This window comes from Pseudorasbora parva, chromosome 1 (genome assembly GCF_024679245.1).
Source record: "Pseudorasbora parva isolate DD20220531a chromosome 1, ASM2467924v1, whole genome shotgun sequence".
In the NCBI taxonomy this organism is placed as follows: domain Eukaryota; kingdom Metazoa; phylum Chordata; class Actinopteri; order Cypriniformes; family Gobionidae; genus Pseudorasbora; species Pseudorasbora parva.
Window position 1 is genome coordinate 48,290,947 of NC_090172.1, and position 17,899 is coordinate 48,308,845.

The 17,899-nt window shown below is 37.4% G+C and overlaps 2 protein-coding genes across 5 annotated transcripts in view; one reads left to right on the forward strand and one right to left on the reverse strand.

Moving 5' to 3' along the window:
• Positions 1-938: 938 nt before the first annotated feature.
• On the forward strand, positions 939-12,974 carry nat8l (N-acetyltransferase 8-like). Its single transcript, XM_067444031.1, has 3 exons — positions 939-1,783; positions 2,983-3,147; positions 7,490-12,974. Exons 1-3 carry the CDS (start codon positions 1,468-1,470, stop codon positions 7,855-7,857), a joined length of 849 nt encoding a protein of 282 aa, XP_067300132.1. The 5' UTR covers positions 939-1,467; the 3' UTR covers positions 7,858-12,974.
• A 567-nt stretch (positions 12,975-13,541) lies between these two features.
• The window catches only part of LOC137075443 (DNA polymerase nu-like), a 77,718-nt gene continuing 73,360 nt past the window's right edge, over positions 13,542-17,899 (reverse strand). For all 4 annotated transcript variants that reach the window (XM_067443998.1, XM_067443982.1, XM_067443990.1 and 1 more), the window contains 5 exons: positions 16,562-16,672; positions 16,408-16,483; positions 14,948-15,015; positions 14,509-14,570; positions 13,542-14,150 (listed from right to left, as the gene is read on the reverse strand). In XM_067443998.1, coding sequence (XP_067300099.1) covers positions 14,058-14,150; positions 14,509-14,570; positions 14,948-15,015; positions 16,408-16,483; positions 16,562-16,672 — 410 coding nt within the window. In that variant the 3' untranslated portion in view covers positions 13,542-14,057. The remainder of the gene's footprint in view (positions 14,151-14,508; positions 14,571-14,947; positions 15,016-16,407; positions 16,484-16,561; positions 16,673-17,899) is intronic.

Genomic DNA, 17,899 nt, shown 5'->3' on the forward strand with positions numbered 1-17,899 from the left:
TTAGAAAAAAGAAGACTCATTTCGCCTAGGAGGGGGAGGGTTTGGGAAGAAGAATAAGAAGAAGAAGAAAGGGCGGGGGCGATCCAGTCTAAACTAGTTCTGCTACAATACGGTTGTAATGCGACTTATTTAAACCGAGGGGATTTCTTCATCAGTTATTTATCAGTAGGAATACAAATATGCAACCCAAGGCATAATAAGATAACTGACATAATCTGGACATAGAGTGAGTTTTTATATTTATTATTGCAATTAGGAAAAGATGATAGCCTACAACACAGCTTGCATCGATCTGTAGTAAACGAGGGAATCCGTGTGTGTGTGTGTGTTGGTGTTGGGGAATCATAGGTAGGTAGGCTACTACTCTGACAATGTTGTTAAAAACCGAGTAGCGAGATTTAACGTACCCCAAACTTATACTAAATAGGCTTTGTGCCGAACATCACACAAACAAAAAGGAAAACAGGTCTCGTGTACCCACTTATCAGAGACGGAGGTGTTATAGATTATTATTATTATTTTAGCTAACTAAGGTTAGTTATTTTAATTACATTTTATTATCCGAATCTCAGTGAGAGGAAAAATAAACAAATAAAACAACTTCCTGATCTCAATCTGCACATATTTTACTGAGCATACAAAATACCTCCCGGAAGTTTGTAGCACGTATCTATATAAATAGGCTAAGACTCTACTGTAAATACGCACAAACACACTACTCATATTAATTTAAACACCCAAAGTCACGTATAATAGCCTACTACGCGAACAGGAGTCACCGAGTCACGAGCAAACATACTGTGGTCCCAAGAAGGGGTGTGCTGGATGAAAGTAAAGCTATAGCATTGCAGTGCAGTAAAAGTGTCACTCACTCACACACACACACACACACGTTCGTAAAACAAGCAGTCCAGCGGACGTTAGTAAAACGCCAGTGGACCCGTGAAGATCTGCACACGCATTGTAAAATATGCAGGTCGGGTATATATCGCTGATGTATGCAGACTGATGTTGCGCAGCATCGTCGTGACGTTGCGGATACTGCAATCACACGCGGGTTCATGGCGCTCCAGAGCGCATCATGAAGCCATCCGTTCACTCTCCCCCCCAAAACACATGTGAGGAATTATGCCGGTGCACTGACAGACGGGGGCAAAAATACCGTAAGTGTGTGCGTTTGAAAAAGACACGTTACTGTGTCTTTTGTACGTTCGCCTCCCACCATCGTGATGTGGCACGGCGCCGCATCCAATCAGGGAGATGAGGAGAACACCCACACCCCAGAATCTGAATGCGGCTTAGCCGCATTATAAATACCACTTGTGATGCACCGGCAAGTCTTGGTCGTGAGGAAGCTCAGGGTTGCAGTAATACATCAGTCTTTTTTCTTTCCATAACAAAGAAGACCATCATCCATCTTTTCTTTTTTTGCTTCTCCCCAATTTCAGTTCATTTCAGGCCAGTTGCATGCATTGTTCGTCTCCCAAAATGGTTTGCGAGACAAAAATCGTTGCAGAAGAGCACGAGGCCATAGCTGGGACCAAAAAAGATTCAATTATAGTTTCCTCCTCGCAAATGTGGACGTCTTCTTCGCCTTCTCCCAGTGCGCTCGAGACTAAGGTCGAAAAACGGAACAAGGTTTTTATTCGCGAATTTGAACACTCGGACCATGAGGAGGTGCGCCGGATCTTCAACGAGGGAATCATGGAGCGGATACCTAATTCGGCATTTCGGGGTCTAAAACAGCAAACTAGAACCCAAATTATCTATGCCTTTCTCACAGGTATGTGACCAAAATTCGGGAATACGATGAGCGTTTCGCTTTCATCATTGTTCCTCTGCAACATGTGAAAATAAGCTCTGAGCTGTTTGAGTTCATATGTAAGTATAATAAATATGTTGAAATGAAAAGAATCTAACTAAGATGATGAGCCCAATCAATACATTTTATGTTCAAATCATCATACATTTTATGCCAAAACGATCGTCATTTTCCCCCCAACGCACGTGATAATGAAATCTTTTTTCGCTCAAAAAAAACAAACTGTGGATATCAGTAAAGGGAGTCACAAAGACAGCAGCAGGGTTCAGAGCATGCGGCATGCGTTACCAGTGAATGTGTGTGCGCTGCGCGCACCGAGTGAGTGAGTGAGTGAATGAATGAATCCCGCGCGAGCGCACTACGTTCCCCACACAATTAAGTCTCATGTTAGTGCACGAAGTTGTGTTTGTTGCCTGTTTAGGTCAATGACGTTTCTTTGACAGAGATTTGGTAATACGTATAATATTTAAATGCCATTTCCTTCTTGTTTACTAATGATTTTCAATGGTTTTCAACTACAGGCGGTGTAAGTGAGCATCGTGGTGATCTGGCTAAACAGCAACCTTTTTGTACCTTTATTCTACATTAAAAAATTACACAGCTGAAATGAATGAGTTTTTTTTTTTAACATTGTCCATACATTTGCATACTAAATATGCTCAGAGAATATGCTGTATCACGACACCTGTTCCTCTGATAGATTAATCTAGGCTCATTTGAAGTGTTCTTCAGAATAGCAAAACTTGTAAACTTATATCATAGTTTGTTTGAGTTGAAAGCACGTCTGTGTTGACGGTAAACAGTGCGCAGTTGTACTCAAGGGCGCCATCCTGTGCCAACAGCCTCTCTTCACACGCACACACACAGATTTTCTCGAGTTTAACTACACCCATGAAGACCCTGTTGTGCCCTCCATTGCCCATTAAAATTCCAAGCCGTACACATGTATAAAGTTACTTACAACTTTTATTTTAATTACAGGATACACTGTGTAATTAGTCTGTTTTCCATAATTAGCATTGCATTACATCTCACAGCCCTGGTTTATCAGGGTTTCTCTGCATACATATGATGTCTGTTTGTCTCTCCTCTGCCAAAAATCAAACATTTGATTCTCTTTTCTGACAGGTGTCGTTTATTTTTCTTCCATTTCTCCATAGTAATGTGCTATGTTATGACCAAATCCTTCACACTGACCTTCTGCGCACCGTTTATTCTAATGGGTGCACGTTATTACTACAGCAGAAAAGTCATTCTCAGCTACCTGGACTGCGCTCTTCACACTGATATGGCTGACATTGAGGCGTATTACATGAAACCCACAGGTAAGGGGTCATTTCACACACACACACACACACACACACACACACACACACACGCACACACACATTCACTCAAAATTAACATCACATACGCATCTCATAAGTATAACGTATATAGTATATATAGTTTTAATATTGTTGAAAGCGGTCACCTATTCTCAACAAGGCTACAAATCCATATTCAGTATTCTTGTACGCTAACATTTCTTATTATGAGTGTTGGAAACAGATTATCTGCTACATTTTGATTTAAAAATATTCATCTTTCAGGATTTTTTGATGAACATAAAGTTTAAAAGAGCAGCATTTATATAAAAGTTTTTCCAACTCTTTTTACAGCCACTTACTGTGTCCTTGCAGAATAAAACAATTAATTTCTTTGAAAAAAACAAATCTTGCTGACAAACTTTTGAGTGGTACTGAAATATGATATATGTCTGCGTCAAATAGCAATTGGGCACTTAATAGTAAAATATAATTATGCTGATCTAATAACATGCTTAAGCACAAATACTTGTATTATTACATATCCTTCACGATATTTAAGTCCGGACGGACTACTCAGTTCACACAATGCACCAATCAAACATTTATCTCACCAGAGTACAAATACTCAGGATCGGGTCTGTGAAATTGAGGGTAAACACAGCACTTTAGGAGTCCAAGATGGGCAGAATATCTGATGTGTAGGCTTTAATGCTGAAGACTCATGAAATATGTAGAAAGTCTCTCTCAGTTTTGCTCTAGAGGATAATTCTTTGGAGTAATTTGGGCCTATTGATTGAATGCAGAAACAAATGCTGATACAAATTGTATTGCGGCAAACTCTGATTTACAGCTTTAATCTTTAAAGCACCCCAAAATAAAAAATAACTTTCCTCTTATGACCACATTTCCGACTGTGCAACTGTGATGCCGTAGTAAACATAGTGCAGCTGGAGAGGGACAGAACGATGGATGATATTCAGTATTATGATGACTTGCAGGTAGCCTAGTTGATGAATGATTGGCGCTCTGGAATTGTTTAGCAGATGGTAGTAGTATGTGCAGATTGAGTGCTGAATGGCTGAAATCTTTTATTATTCTATGGGCTTCCCTCAGACAGCGTTAGCGTAAGGACAGGACATTTGTTGCCTATAATAAACTCTGCTACAGCACTTCACGGTCAAATTCAGAGCAGCTGCCATACCAAACAGCCAGATGCTGCCAATCAGAATGCTCCATGTAATGCATCGCTACAATTAAAGCAAGTTCATATATCATAAGTCTGGAGAATCACTGTGAGCAACGCAAAATGATACACTAGCCTTCAAAGTCTGGTGGAGTAAGATTTTTTAAAGAAATTAATACTTTTATTTAGGACGGATGCATTAAATTGATCAGACGTAACAAAGACTTTTATATTGTCTACAAAAAAAAAAAAAAAAAATTATATATATATATATATATATATATATATATATATATATATAAAAATGCTGTTCTTTTGAACTTTTTATTCATGAGAGAATCTTGAAAACGATATATATTAGTTTCCACAAAAATATTAAGCAGCACATCTGTTTGAAACAATTCTAATAATAATAAGATAATCTCATAATTGTATGCAACAAATTAGCATATTAGGGTGATTTCTGAAGGATTCAGAAAATGAATTTGCTGAAAATTCAGCTTTGCAGTACAGGAATAAATTACATTAAAAAAATTATTTTAAATGGTAATTATATTTCATATATATATATATATATATATATATATATATATATATATATATATATATATATATATATATATATATAATTTATTTATTTTTATTTTTTTACTGTATTTTGATCAAACAATACAGCCTTGGTGAGCATAAGAGACTTCTTTCAAAAATAGTGATTCTTTGATGAATAGAAAGTATAAAATCAATGTTTATATTAAATAGAAATCTTATATAAACATTATAAATGTCTTTGTTGTTACTTTATCAATTGAATGCATCCTTGCAGAATTAAAGCGCTAATTTCTTCCTATATGAAAATCGTTGTCAGTTCTTAGTGCAGACAGTTTCTGTGCATACAGGCTTTTTATTTATTCCTGCATCAAGTGAAAGACAGGATTGAAGACTAGGGTCAGGAAATGGGGGAAGGTGTGAATCAAAGCCCCGCTGTGAGTATGTGTGGTAGTTTTGTTTAGTGGCAGCATGCAGACAAAGGATTCTCCCAAGGGATTTTCTCTCTTGCTATGCTAATGTGGAATCCTGGAGGGAATCGTAAGGAATATATGGGTTATCTCTGCCAGAGTGATGTTTCTTTAATGCACTCAGCATCTACTTGGAGGGGCTTTGATTATTAAAAGAATGGGTTTTTTGTCAGATACTTATAAGGATATATGAAAAGAAGACTAATTTGGATAAGAGGACCTCTTTAATATGTGGAAAATACACAGACATTTCTGTTATTCTCCCAATTAGTCAATGATGACATGAAATGGCATTTGTGACATTTCATTTTCCTAATGTGATTTGAAACTGCATATTCAACAGGAAATAATGTGAAGTGGAACTTGATCAGAATTTGATTTGCTCATCAAAAGTTGTTATTTATCTCTATTTGAATGGCACATAGACACACACACACACACACACACAGACACACACACACACACACACACACACACACACACACACACACACACACACACACACACACAAAGGAAGCAGTTATCAGGCAGCTGGGGAGGGGGTGTATTTGTGTGAGCAGTAAAACTAATGAGTGTACAGCAGACCGTTCAGTCCCACATTGATTAATAGTGCTCCTCAGCCCTGAAGCCACTGCAGTCATGACACACACACACACACACACACACACACACACACACACACACACACCTCTGTCATTCAGCAACATGGCACAATGAATAAACGCTATTCCTTGATATTGATATGAATCGATAACAATTTATGTAAAAAATGTGCAACTCCTGCATAAATATTACACTTGCAGTATTTGATATATAATGTTGTGATTCTATTTAATGTTCAACTGATTCTCTATGACGCTTTTTTGTGCAAACAGTATGGCGAGAGATTTTAGAAGATAGTAAAGACTAGATGCTTAAGAACACGTGTTGTCAGAAAAGTTAATCGACCTCATGCCAGAAACACGAAACCAATACTAAAACAATTATTAGTATGCATGATTAAGATTACAGCAAGTCATTTAAAACATATCCGTTCAGACTTACCTTTTCCTGCTATACTTCTTATGTCTTGAAGTATCCAGAGCTCAGTCGCGTCCTTGTGTATTTGTAGTCTTTGCAGCTTCTATGGCACAGACGTGACAGTCCTGCCCCTCACCGTAGTTATCTCCTTTCTCACTGCAACTCAGTAAGTAATTTAGTTACTTATAACAGAGCTGATCCTCACAAGCATGACATAAAATACAATGTTTAAGATTAGAAATACCATAATCTGTGCTCCTCTCAGTATTACTGATGCAAGTAATCAATAGTGACTGTTGTGACACTATAATCAGCACTTGAGCATGTAACAACAGGTTTTAATCACGTCAATCATGGGTCTCACAAATAGCTTTTAAACTCATTTGATGGTGCACATTTTTATGACTTTTCCTTTGAAAAAACAATTTATCAGAACAGGCTTTGCGATATGTAATTATTAAAAGATCAGTAAGAAAAAAGGACAATGAATGAATCAATCATAAACATGTCTCCCATGTTCATATTGTTAACAGCACACTTTGACACTGGTAATTCCAGGCAATTGGAAATGAACTGGCGTGATCCATAAATACAGTCTGCTTAAATGTGGGTTCATATTTCAGAACACAATCTATTTGTAAGCTGCACTTACAACTAATGCACATCTCCAGGTGAACATCATTTTATTTTCAGAGCATAAAAGAATATATAAGGCTGATCACGTGTGCCAATCAAATATAGGCCTATTTCTTTTCTTAATTCTGCTTTGCTATTTCTGTGCAGCACATTTATTGAACACAAGCATGGTCACTCCTTCTCGTATAACCTCTCTCATCAGCTACTTTTCTAGTCTTATTTACAGATAACCGAACTATATAATGTGAGAGAAATAGATTTCAATTAGTCTAGACTAATTTGATGAGCTTGATGATCTAACAGTGAGAGGTAATGAAGAGCAGCCTACACCATGATGAATACTATGCTCTGAATGCAGATGGGAATAAGCATTAACCCTAGAGGGCAGAAAAAGCTCTTCATCAAAACAATTAAAATCACATGCTAGATGCAGATATTTTTTTTTATAAATAGCTCGCTTTAAAGACAAAACTAAATAACGTCTTTGTTTTGATTCCCGCAGGCTCTTGTTTCTGGGTGGCAGTTTTGCAAGGTCAGGTGGTGGGCATCGTGGCAGCGCAAGGTCGAGAAGACGACAACACCGTGGAACTCCGTCGAATGTCTGTGGACTCTCGCTTCCGTGGAAAAGGCATCGCCAAGGCCCTGGGTCGACGCGTTTTAGAATTTGCCATGTTAAACAACTACTCGGCTGTGGTTCTGGGAACAACTGCAGTCAAGATGGCCGCCCACAAGCTGTACGAGTCTTTGGGTTTCCGGCGAGTGGGAGATACTGACGACTACACGCTGCCAGGAATGACCCGTTCACCGCTGGAGAGGCTCTTCTTCCAAATTCGCTACAGCCGGTACCGATTGCAGCTTCACGAAGAGTGAGAGACAGAGAGTTCACATGAGCGCAGAAGATAGAATATAAACGACAATGCCGGCAATGACCCTGAACCACCCACTGACCCGGTCCTCTTCTTCTACCTATTTATTTTTTGTTGTTTTTTAAAGTCATATCTGTTCCTACAACCTTTATGTTTATTCTTATTTTTATGCTCATTGTTTTTGAGGTTTAGTGGAGCATTTAATTCCTTTGATCACGTTTGACGTTTCCATTCTTAGACTTTATTTTTATGGTCATCTTGCACTGAAACACCATGAACAAATGAATAGCCCCAAATGATGATCTTATTTGGATATAAATGTGAATTTGTGTGCAGGGACAGAGTCTCCCTTAAAACACATAAATCAACCAAGGCTATATCTTATAGGCCGAACCACAGAGTAGCACAGACCACTATAAACAGTTCAGGAAGTAGTGGATTTAGGAACTGGAGGGAAGGAGGCAGTAAAGTTCTATCCACGTTCCTCGTGACCAAGTGTGTTTGAACCTTGCAACAGCAGCAGTCTGGTGGAGTCAAACAGTCCATCCAATTGTAACTTTTAGTCCAAAGCACAGCATTTTCAACTGTGTCTAACTGATGAACAAAAACAGCTAGAAATTTGGAATATTAGAAAGCCAGTGATTTATATCCTAAAGCACTCATTATTTAATAGTTTACGATAAAAACTTCGCAATATAATCTTTATTTGTTTTGATGGCGAAAGCAGGTTCCTAGTGCTGAGCCACAGTATCAATATTAAGAAATAACCAGAAAAACATTAAAGAAAAAAGAAAAAAAAACGTTTTTTACACTTAATTTGGCTGACATTAAAGTTGCAGTCAGTGAAGCTCCCGTTTACAAGTCTAAATTCACTTGAAATCAGATTATTAGTGTACACTCATTTAATTTACTGTGATAATCTGAAATAACATGCACTTGACTATACCTTTGTATGCTTTGTGGAAAATTTCACCGTTCAGGTTTGGTGAAAAATGCAAAATTGCTGAAACGTGGTTCCCAGTCTGATATTGCTCCGCCGACGCAAAATCTAAAATACAGAAAAATACAAAAACAAATGCGAACAGACGGCAAGTATAAACATGAGTGGCATAAAGGCAGCAATATAATGATGCAACGGAAATTAAACTGAGTGAGCACAAATCTAAATTTGGATATATATATATATATATATATATATATAAGGATTGTATAAGTATACAATATCTAAGGCTTTATATTCTGCAACTATTTAATATGTATATGTAAAATGTTTGAAAACATTCTTATAATACCCATAATCTCTCTCCATCTCTATCCTCCTATCACTGTACCAGCAGAGGGAGAGATACAAACCACAACAAGCCTCATCTGTGACAATGTTGTATAAAGTTAAGAAACTAAATGTGATTTAAAAATACATAGAAGTATCATGTAGTGCAAAAGACCAAACATGAACATTGCCAGTTTTCCTTGACTTTAACCCCACCCCCATCCAAAAATCTGACTGCAACCCTGGGCCAGACCTCTCCCTCCCCCCACCCCCTCTGCATGCGCCACGGAGTCTTGTTGCGCTGCCCTTTTCCCCATTCTAGCTTGTACTATCCCCATTCTTCTGTGATGTCACAGTAGCAGTGTGGAGAGTTGTGGGCATGGCTTAGAATGTGAGATGGGCGGGGTCACCCAAACAATAGGACTGCCCACCAGCTTGCTGCTTCAATGACATCACAGCTGCCAATAGTAGAATGCAAGAGCAATGCAAGTATGTGGCATGCCTCTGTACCTGGTTTGTGTGTACGGTGCCTGCCCTGGAAAAAGAAGTATATTTAAAATATGTAAAACAAGCTTTGTTTTTGTTTTTTTAACTGAACATATAACAAATATGTGTGTTTCATTGTTCAAAGAAATTGTTGTTGCATGAAACGTCTTTGAATGAAAAACGAGCAAGAAAATACCATCCTACACATGGCAAGTCTTAAAAGTGGAGCCGTTTATTATTTTTTTCTTCATAGTTCATTCTAAAACTCTTAAAGAGTTATTGTCATCTTTTAGGATATTTTGAGATGTCCTTTTTTCTCATTAAGAAAGCCTTGAAAATGATTTACCTGAATGTGCTGTTTTGATTACCGATAAGTTACGTGATGCTTCTCACTTTTAAGGACATCCCTATTTTAGCCAAGTGGATTGAAATGAATAAGGCACCAAGAAAGCAATTCTCTAGCCACAACTTTGCCAGTTGTGTGTGCCAGTCAAATTAGACAGTATTCACCCATCTCCCTTAAAATGGGACTCAATAAATGGCCAATTAAGCTGTATTAGAATGCACCAACATCCTTAAGGAGAAAGGTTAGGCTAATCAAATCTGTGATGGGATATTTAAACATAAATGACTGTTTAAAGCCAAAACTACAGAGCACACTTACCTGAGATCATGTGAAACAATTGCGCTAAACTGTGAAAGGCCAAAACAATCAGACACATAAATGTAATGCAGTATGAAAACATAAGGAGCATGAAGTTCAATCCCACATTTAGGAATCGTTATCAGATCAACAGAAACGACACAAATGTCTTAATGGGATTTACCACAGTGCTGGTAGATGTGAATGTACACGGCAATCAGCAATGTATTATGTACTTTGAAGATCCAGATTTGAACAGTGTTGATGTACTTGAGGTCTTTTGCGATGAGTGTTGTTATTCTTCTGTAGTGCAACTGCCTTGAAAATCCTTAGCTTATTATTCAGAATGCAGTTAGCATGGGATTGGGAATTTCATGTATAAGGTGCATGTATTGTTGCCAGATTGAATAGAGCCTTATTGTAATGCTAAAATTGCAAGCAAGAGCAAGAACACCATGATCACTGATTGTGTTTAACTAACCTGTTGACCAGTTCCTGATCATGCCACTAGTTTTGCACATGCTAAAACTTTTGCACATGCTAAAGGCTCATTTAAATTGGATTTATATACAGTACAGTCAGTGTCACATGTGGGTTTAGACTGGTGACTCGACTGGCTAGTGAATGTCTCTGAAAGTTGGAGCAGTGCTCAAGACGGTGGCCAAGTTGTAACGGAAGGAAAAAAGCTGGGGTTTTACCCAAGTCTAAAAAAACAACAACAAAGTGGATTCTTACTGTTACAATTCTACTGTTAGTTTTGAGAGAACAGTTGATGATAAGGCATTTCGGATTGACCATGGTAACTTGCATGAAAAAGATGGCTGCCTAAGAATGTTTCACAGAGAAGGGAGTCGGTGAAGATCCACGATGGTAGATGGTCTTGCTTCATCACAGTCACCCTTCAAGGTGATGCATGGAACAAGCCATCAAAATGTGGAGCGGCTTCCTTCTCCTTTCATTTTTTGGGTTGAAAACACTCCTTTACTATGGCTTCAAGTGCTAAGAAGGAAATGGCACTTGTAGCACAATTTTATTTTGGTTTATTATTATTTTTCTTTAAAATAAGGGTCTGTCTTATGTACTTATCTATGATCCACTACAATGTATCAACAGTATTCTTAAAAAGTTACATTTGCCAAAGTTGAGATGTTTGCTGTATTTCATTATTTTGCTGTTTGTCTTTAAGATATTGCCACAACTCATCTTTGTAGAATTCATTTTGAAATTAAGCCTATGTGCCATTTTATAAAGCAATAATGCAAAGTATCACAGTTGGGAAAAAGAAACATAACAAGAACATGATCCATGAGATTATAGAAATGTTCAAATGCTGCATTGATGTTCAATCCCTCATACTTTACTGGTGACAGTCACTAAGATGTTATTAGTATTGGCACAGCAACATCACCACGGGCAAGCCAAGGCCTGACAAAGTGTGAATGTGAATTTTCTTTTTTCTTCTATAAATCTCATTTTTTTAATATTCTCTTCATTCTAATTACAACTAACATGTTTACTTGCATATTGAATCCTTCAGTTTACAGCGGATGTACTTTTATGTTGTACTGATATGAAGCCCACAAAAATAATTGAGTAACCTGTGTGACTGGGTGATGTCTTGGGTCTGAAAGTTGCGTCCAGCTCTGAACCACAATTGGTCGGCCTTAAATATCCACTCTCTCCTGATTCACAAGGAGTGCAGTCTCCAACAATCTGTGACAGCAATCAAAACAGAGAAATCAACACCATACAACCAGTTTTACAAGTCGTGTGATACGCACAGGTTCATATTAACAAAGCTTTATGGTTTTTCTTGAAAACAATTAACCTTTTTTATTAACATTTTAATATATGTAAAGCTGTAAAGTGTAATTTACTGTAAATAGCATTTGGGGACACTTTGTGATCATTTTGTAACAGAAACACTATGAATATGATTAAGATGTTTACAAAAAACAAACAAAAAAACAGCAACAATACACTTTGGGAAACACCTGCAAACTGAGACAATTCTAACTATACTGTATGCTGTATACAGTATAGTTCAGAGCAGCAAAAGCAACTTTCAGATTCCCTGCATCCTTTTAGCACTTATTAGGGGCTCTTAGAAGCATTGAAAAGTGCAGACGGGTTACTAATTATTGTAAATTATGGCTAATTTATGGGAATTATTTTGGAAATGTATTGCACTAAAACAATTACCCCAGCCTTTTCTTTGTTTTAGAAATGCTCCTGCTTACAGTTTCTGGTGTAAGTTGACATTATTTGCCCCATTTTGTCAGTTTTAAACACATTTCAGTCATTGGCTGCCTGTTACTATAGAAACAAGCCCATACAAAGCACAGCAGGGAAATGATATGCAGCCACACATGGGGGCGGGTCAGTAGCAACAAAATGGGGCTGGTTTTAGTATGATAATGAGAGCTGGGCAGAATGGAGTTTGGGGAAAGAAAGGGAGGTTGGAGGTTTTCAGCATTGTAAATCTGACCTTGCTTTACCTGTTTGGTTGCAGTGATCACCTGGTTCTTTGAGTCTGAAATCATTGTACTGCCTGGGTTTCTTTTGGATTTTGTTTTAAGATGCTGTTTACGTTCCCACCATTTCTCTTTTTCTTTCATTTTCTTGATACACAGGAACTTTGTAAAGATGTAAAGAAAAGTTTTCCTGATTTATGAAAGAAAAGGATGTACATACTGTATCAATTAAAGGAATGATGCATAAAGCTTGTGCACATGTGTCTAAACAAGTTGTAAAAGCCATGTACAACTGCAAGTAACTAAGGGCACCATTATTCACCTATTACAGCAGTGGCCTTTGACGAGATCTTTAAAGAGATTTTTTTTCCATAAAAAGAGTCACAAGTAAAATGGAAGGCTCAAATAATTCCTTCAAAACATGTTTTCATTATTGACCCCCCAATACACATTCTAAGGATCTTCTATGCCAAATCTCATTGAGTACTGAGCATCAATTAATGACTTGAGAGAACAAACAGATTGTGACCTAGCATGGTAAAATGTATCTACTCTCAGTGCCAGACCTTTAAGAACAGGCTTTCAGCGATATCATGACATTCAGAGAGGGTTACAGCCATCTGTGCTGTTATAGCCTTTGACAACAGCAACCAGGACAGAGACTGGAAAAAATTTCAAGGGCGAGTCTGTATTGATAGGGGGCATTACGAGGGGGCACAAGATCTGATGCCACAGACGGCCACTGCAATTTGGGTCAGTGTGTGTGTGGACTGTGTAGATATGAGACAGATTTAGAGAAAGGCCAGTGGGTGTTGCTAAACGAGTTGTGAGGTGCTGTGGAAAAGGAAGCAATAAGATTAACAGGTTTTAAATGGAGTGAGCAAGACTCACTAAATGAGGACTGAGTTTATTAATATTCATCAGGAGACAGACGTTCCATAAAAGCAGCTGAGAAACAGATAGTAGCGCCAGTAATACAGCTGAATTAAGCCTGTCTATAACAGAGGCTTTTATTTATTTAATGCATATGTGAGAAGACAGATGTATATGGCAATATAAGATGCACAAACATTGAAAATGAACAAAGAACAAAGATTTATTAGCTGCTCCTATTCTCATGCAATGGAATATTAGTTTCTGAACAGAGAGAAGAACAACCGAATAACAGTGAAAGGACAAAAATGAATGAATGAAAGACCTCCCAAAATAGAAACTGGTACGATCCAGCCTGCTCCTACCGTTGCCCTCGGATACATAAGAGAAAAACAAGAATTGGGAACTGCAGCTGCCCAGTTACCATAGTAACGGGATGGCGAGGAAGAACGGGAGACTCAGACAGAAGTAGCTGTAGTGGTGCAGGGGAGGTTCATCTCGCACATTGAACCCCATGACCGTCCTGTGGACAGTGAGACTTTGAGGGGCACCTGAGAACAGAAGAAAACAACTGCAATCCCCTATATCTTTTGACCTGCATCTGCTGCATCGTTTAGTTTTTTAGTAATTTAAAGCCAGGCTGTAGGAGGGAAGGCTGTCTGGAAATGCAATTCAGCTTAATTAGGTTACCAATCAAACGCTGAGACACAGCAAACCGCTTTATAGTGGACAAATCTGTTTGATAACCGTTCTGATATGATTAAGGCTTCTCTTAGAGCTATACAACGTTTTGGAAGCAACAAAGAAAGACTAGATCATAGCATGTTACTTCCTCTACATCCAGAAGCTCATCTTCATACTAAGATAAATGGCAGTCATTTAAATGAAACTGTGTGGGAGTTTACTTACAGAGAGATTCACTCCTAAATCTGCAATGTGCTGAAGAGATTCCATGGTCTTCTTCACCAGCACTGTTTACCAACATAAGATTCACAATATTTCAATGGCTATTAAAATATTTTTGTCTCTTAAATAATTGATCTATCCTAGTCCTGTTATCTCACAAAAAAATTATTTATGGAATATTCTGGTTAAAATACTTAGCTATGCTCTCACAGCATTTACAGCTTAATGCCACTTACCACCAGGGTTATTAGAGTTGACTAAATATATATATATATATATATATATATATATATATATATATATATACACAGTTGATTGCGTTCTGGGAACTAATAAAACTAACAAAATCACAAACTACAAATTAATACAGACTATAAATATAACCCAGATTATTCCTTTCATGCTCGTATAACAGGACATGAAAGTTATACGTTTCCCTCACCAGCAAACTGATCCAATTGTGAGATCTCCACTTCAAACAGCAGCTCATCATGGATTTGAGCCACCAGCCTAAATAGATATAGACACACAGAAACTAGAACAGAACTATCAATCTTAACAAGGAGATCAGACCATGACCACCACCGAACCATGATGTGTTTAGTTTCTGGAATGTGGTGGCCATATTAAATTAAAAGTTTCGGTAATCGTATTTCACTACATTGGTCTGTAAGCCATCTACTGCAGACACATCTCCTAATACTCACTGAGAGGAATAGCAAGAGATTTGGAGGGAGGGGTGAGGAGACAGAATGAAGAGGGAGGGATAGAGAGATGCTAACAAAGATAAATGACTGTAATATATAGAGCTGCACTGCAAGTTGAGTGATTCACACAGAAAGGCTAAGAGAGAAAAACAGAGACAATATCAAGGGATATGTAGAAGACATCCGTGGAGAAGAAAAAAAAAAGTATAAACTTGTAATCTTAAAAATGTATTAGCATATGAATAAACAAACATAAACCTATATTAAAAATGATGCAAAAGTATTGTTCATTGTTAGTGAATAATACCTAATTAACGGGATAGTTCACCAAAAAATGAAAATTCTGTCATTATTTACTCACCCTCAAGTTGTTCCAAACCTGTATACATTTTTTTGTTCTGCTGTACACAAAATAATACATTTGGAAGAATGTTTGTAACCAAGCAGATCTCGCTGGGTTACATATATCTTCCTTCCCCAAAAAATAAATAAATGTGTATGACTTCCTTTCTTCTATAGAACAAAAAGAAAATGTTTTTTTTCCCAGTGTTTATTACACAGCTCTTTGGAGTACTTGATTCTGATTGGGCAATTACACCCAGCCAGTGGTATGTTATCCCCGAAAACACACAATTTTACAATTTTAAAACAGTTTAATCGTAAATCAATATCTCTTATTGACCTAAAAAAAATTCAAATTCCCATTCAATTAAAAAAAATTAATATCAAGTCAATATTTAGTGTCTAATTATTTACTTCTGTGGCAAGCAGCCGTGCAATAAGCAAGATAATGTAGTTGGAAGTAATTGAAATTATTAATTAATTATTTAAGCCAATAGTTATGGCAGAATAAACCCCTTCAAGATGATGCAAGACCCTGTCTGTGATTTATCAGAGTACATTATCCCTTACTTATTTATTGAAACAATGGAGGTCAGCGGTCTCTAAAAGGGTTTGGTTACCAACATTCTTCAAAATATCTTCTTTCATGCTCTGGAGAAGAAAGTCATACAGGTCTGGAACAACATAATGTTGAGTAAATAATGTACCGTTTTTAGGAGGAACAATCCCTTTAACTAATTGGACCTACATGTAAAATGTTACCACATTTCCCAAATAAAAAAACTGTATTAAGATACAAATGTGTTTATAAGAGAGGGAGTGAAAAACTGGACAGATGAACGGATGTATGTACCTGGCAGTGTAAGTGGTAGAAGACACTTGGGAGCAGATTTTGATCATGGCCATTTTGGCAAGGTCTGCAGCTGAGCCTGAAGGGTCACACAGAGTCATGGTGACAAATCACAAATGCAACAACCATGACAAACACAAGTAGAAACACACAATACCCTGTAGTACAAAGTTGACGGCCTGTCTCTCTGCTTGGTTTCGAAGGCTCCAGTCAGCAGAGTGAATGTGAGGGAGGGAACGGCGCCTTCCCATTATAGACTTCACAAATCCTAAGGCATCAATAAGAAAGAACATGCACAGCAACTTATAAACTCTTTCAGCCTTATTATAGTTAGTCACTCATTCACACACAGACTCTTTACGAATCACTCATGCCAGTGCATTCCGGGGTAAGGCAGACAATAGGTCAAAGCTTTACGCATAAACCCCTGTTGGAAAAGAGTGAGGTCAGCCGGTGGACTCATTTGGAAAATCTTTTTCCCAGAAGCACAGAGACGCCAGGAGTTATGGGGCACAAAGAGAGACCACTGCATGTATATGTGTAACAGTGTTCAGGAATGTGTGTGGCTCAGTCATATGTACAGAAAACACTACGGACGCATCACTGGAATGTACTACTGTGTTTCTCTGCTATTGAGGATTATGAGCATGCGTGTTATTTCGGTGTATTTTTTGTCAAATGTGAAATGTTTGCCTTATTGACTGATCATTATCATAGTGTCTGACAGTACAGTAAATACGTCACCTGTGCACATTACGTTTCAAAGTTTGTGTACTGAAATAACGTACAGTGGCCACAAATTAAAAAGATAAAAAAAAAAATGTAAATGTCATTGCATTAGATAAAATAAAACCAATGCATAATTGTATGTATTGTACCAACTGGTGACCATTTTAGAGGATGTATGACTTCAACTACCCTCAAATTCAGGCAGGCGTCCTAGCAGGTCAGATTAACTACTATACTATTTGACAATCAGAAAGTGTCCAAACCAAATTTTTACATTATGAATTTGTTATTTTTCTTTTAAAATAACATAATTTTGTTTGATATTTTGTTCATGTTGAAAACTCTGTCATTGTGCTAAACACAAAAGAAGATATTTTAAAGAATCTTGCTAACCAAGCTGTTTTGGTGACCATTGACTTCGATTAAATGAAGAACAAATAAAATAAAATAATTTCTCAAAATATCTTCTTTCATGTTCCACATAAGATACATGTTTCAAACAACATGGGTGTGAGAAAATGATGCCATAATAATAATAATAATAATAATAATAATTTTTGGATGAACTATCCCATTAAGTTTCCAAATACTGTTTAGGGCCACTGTAGTTCAGGCCTTTCATCAAAGCATGCATCAACAGGTAATAGGTAATTCTACTTTTCACATCCGAGAAAGGTCACATATCAGTCTTGTCTCTCTCACATTAAGCTACATAAAAGCAACTCTCTAAATCAAAAGACAGCAAAGAAAGTCCCCTTGAACAGAA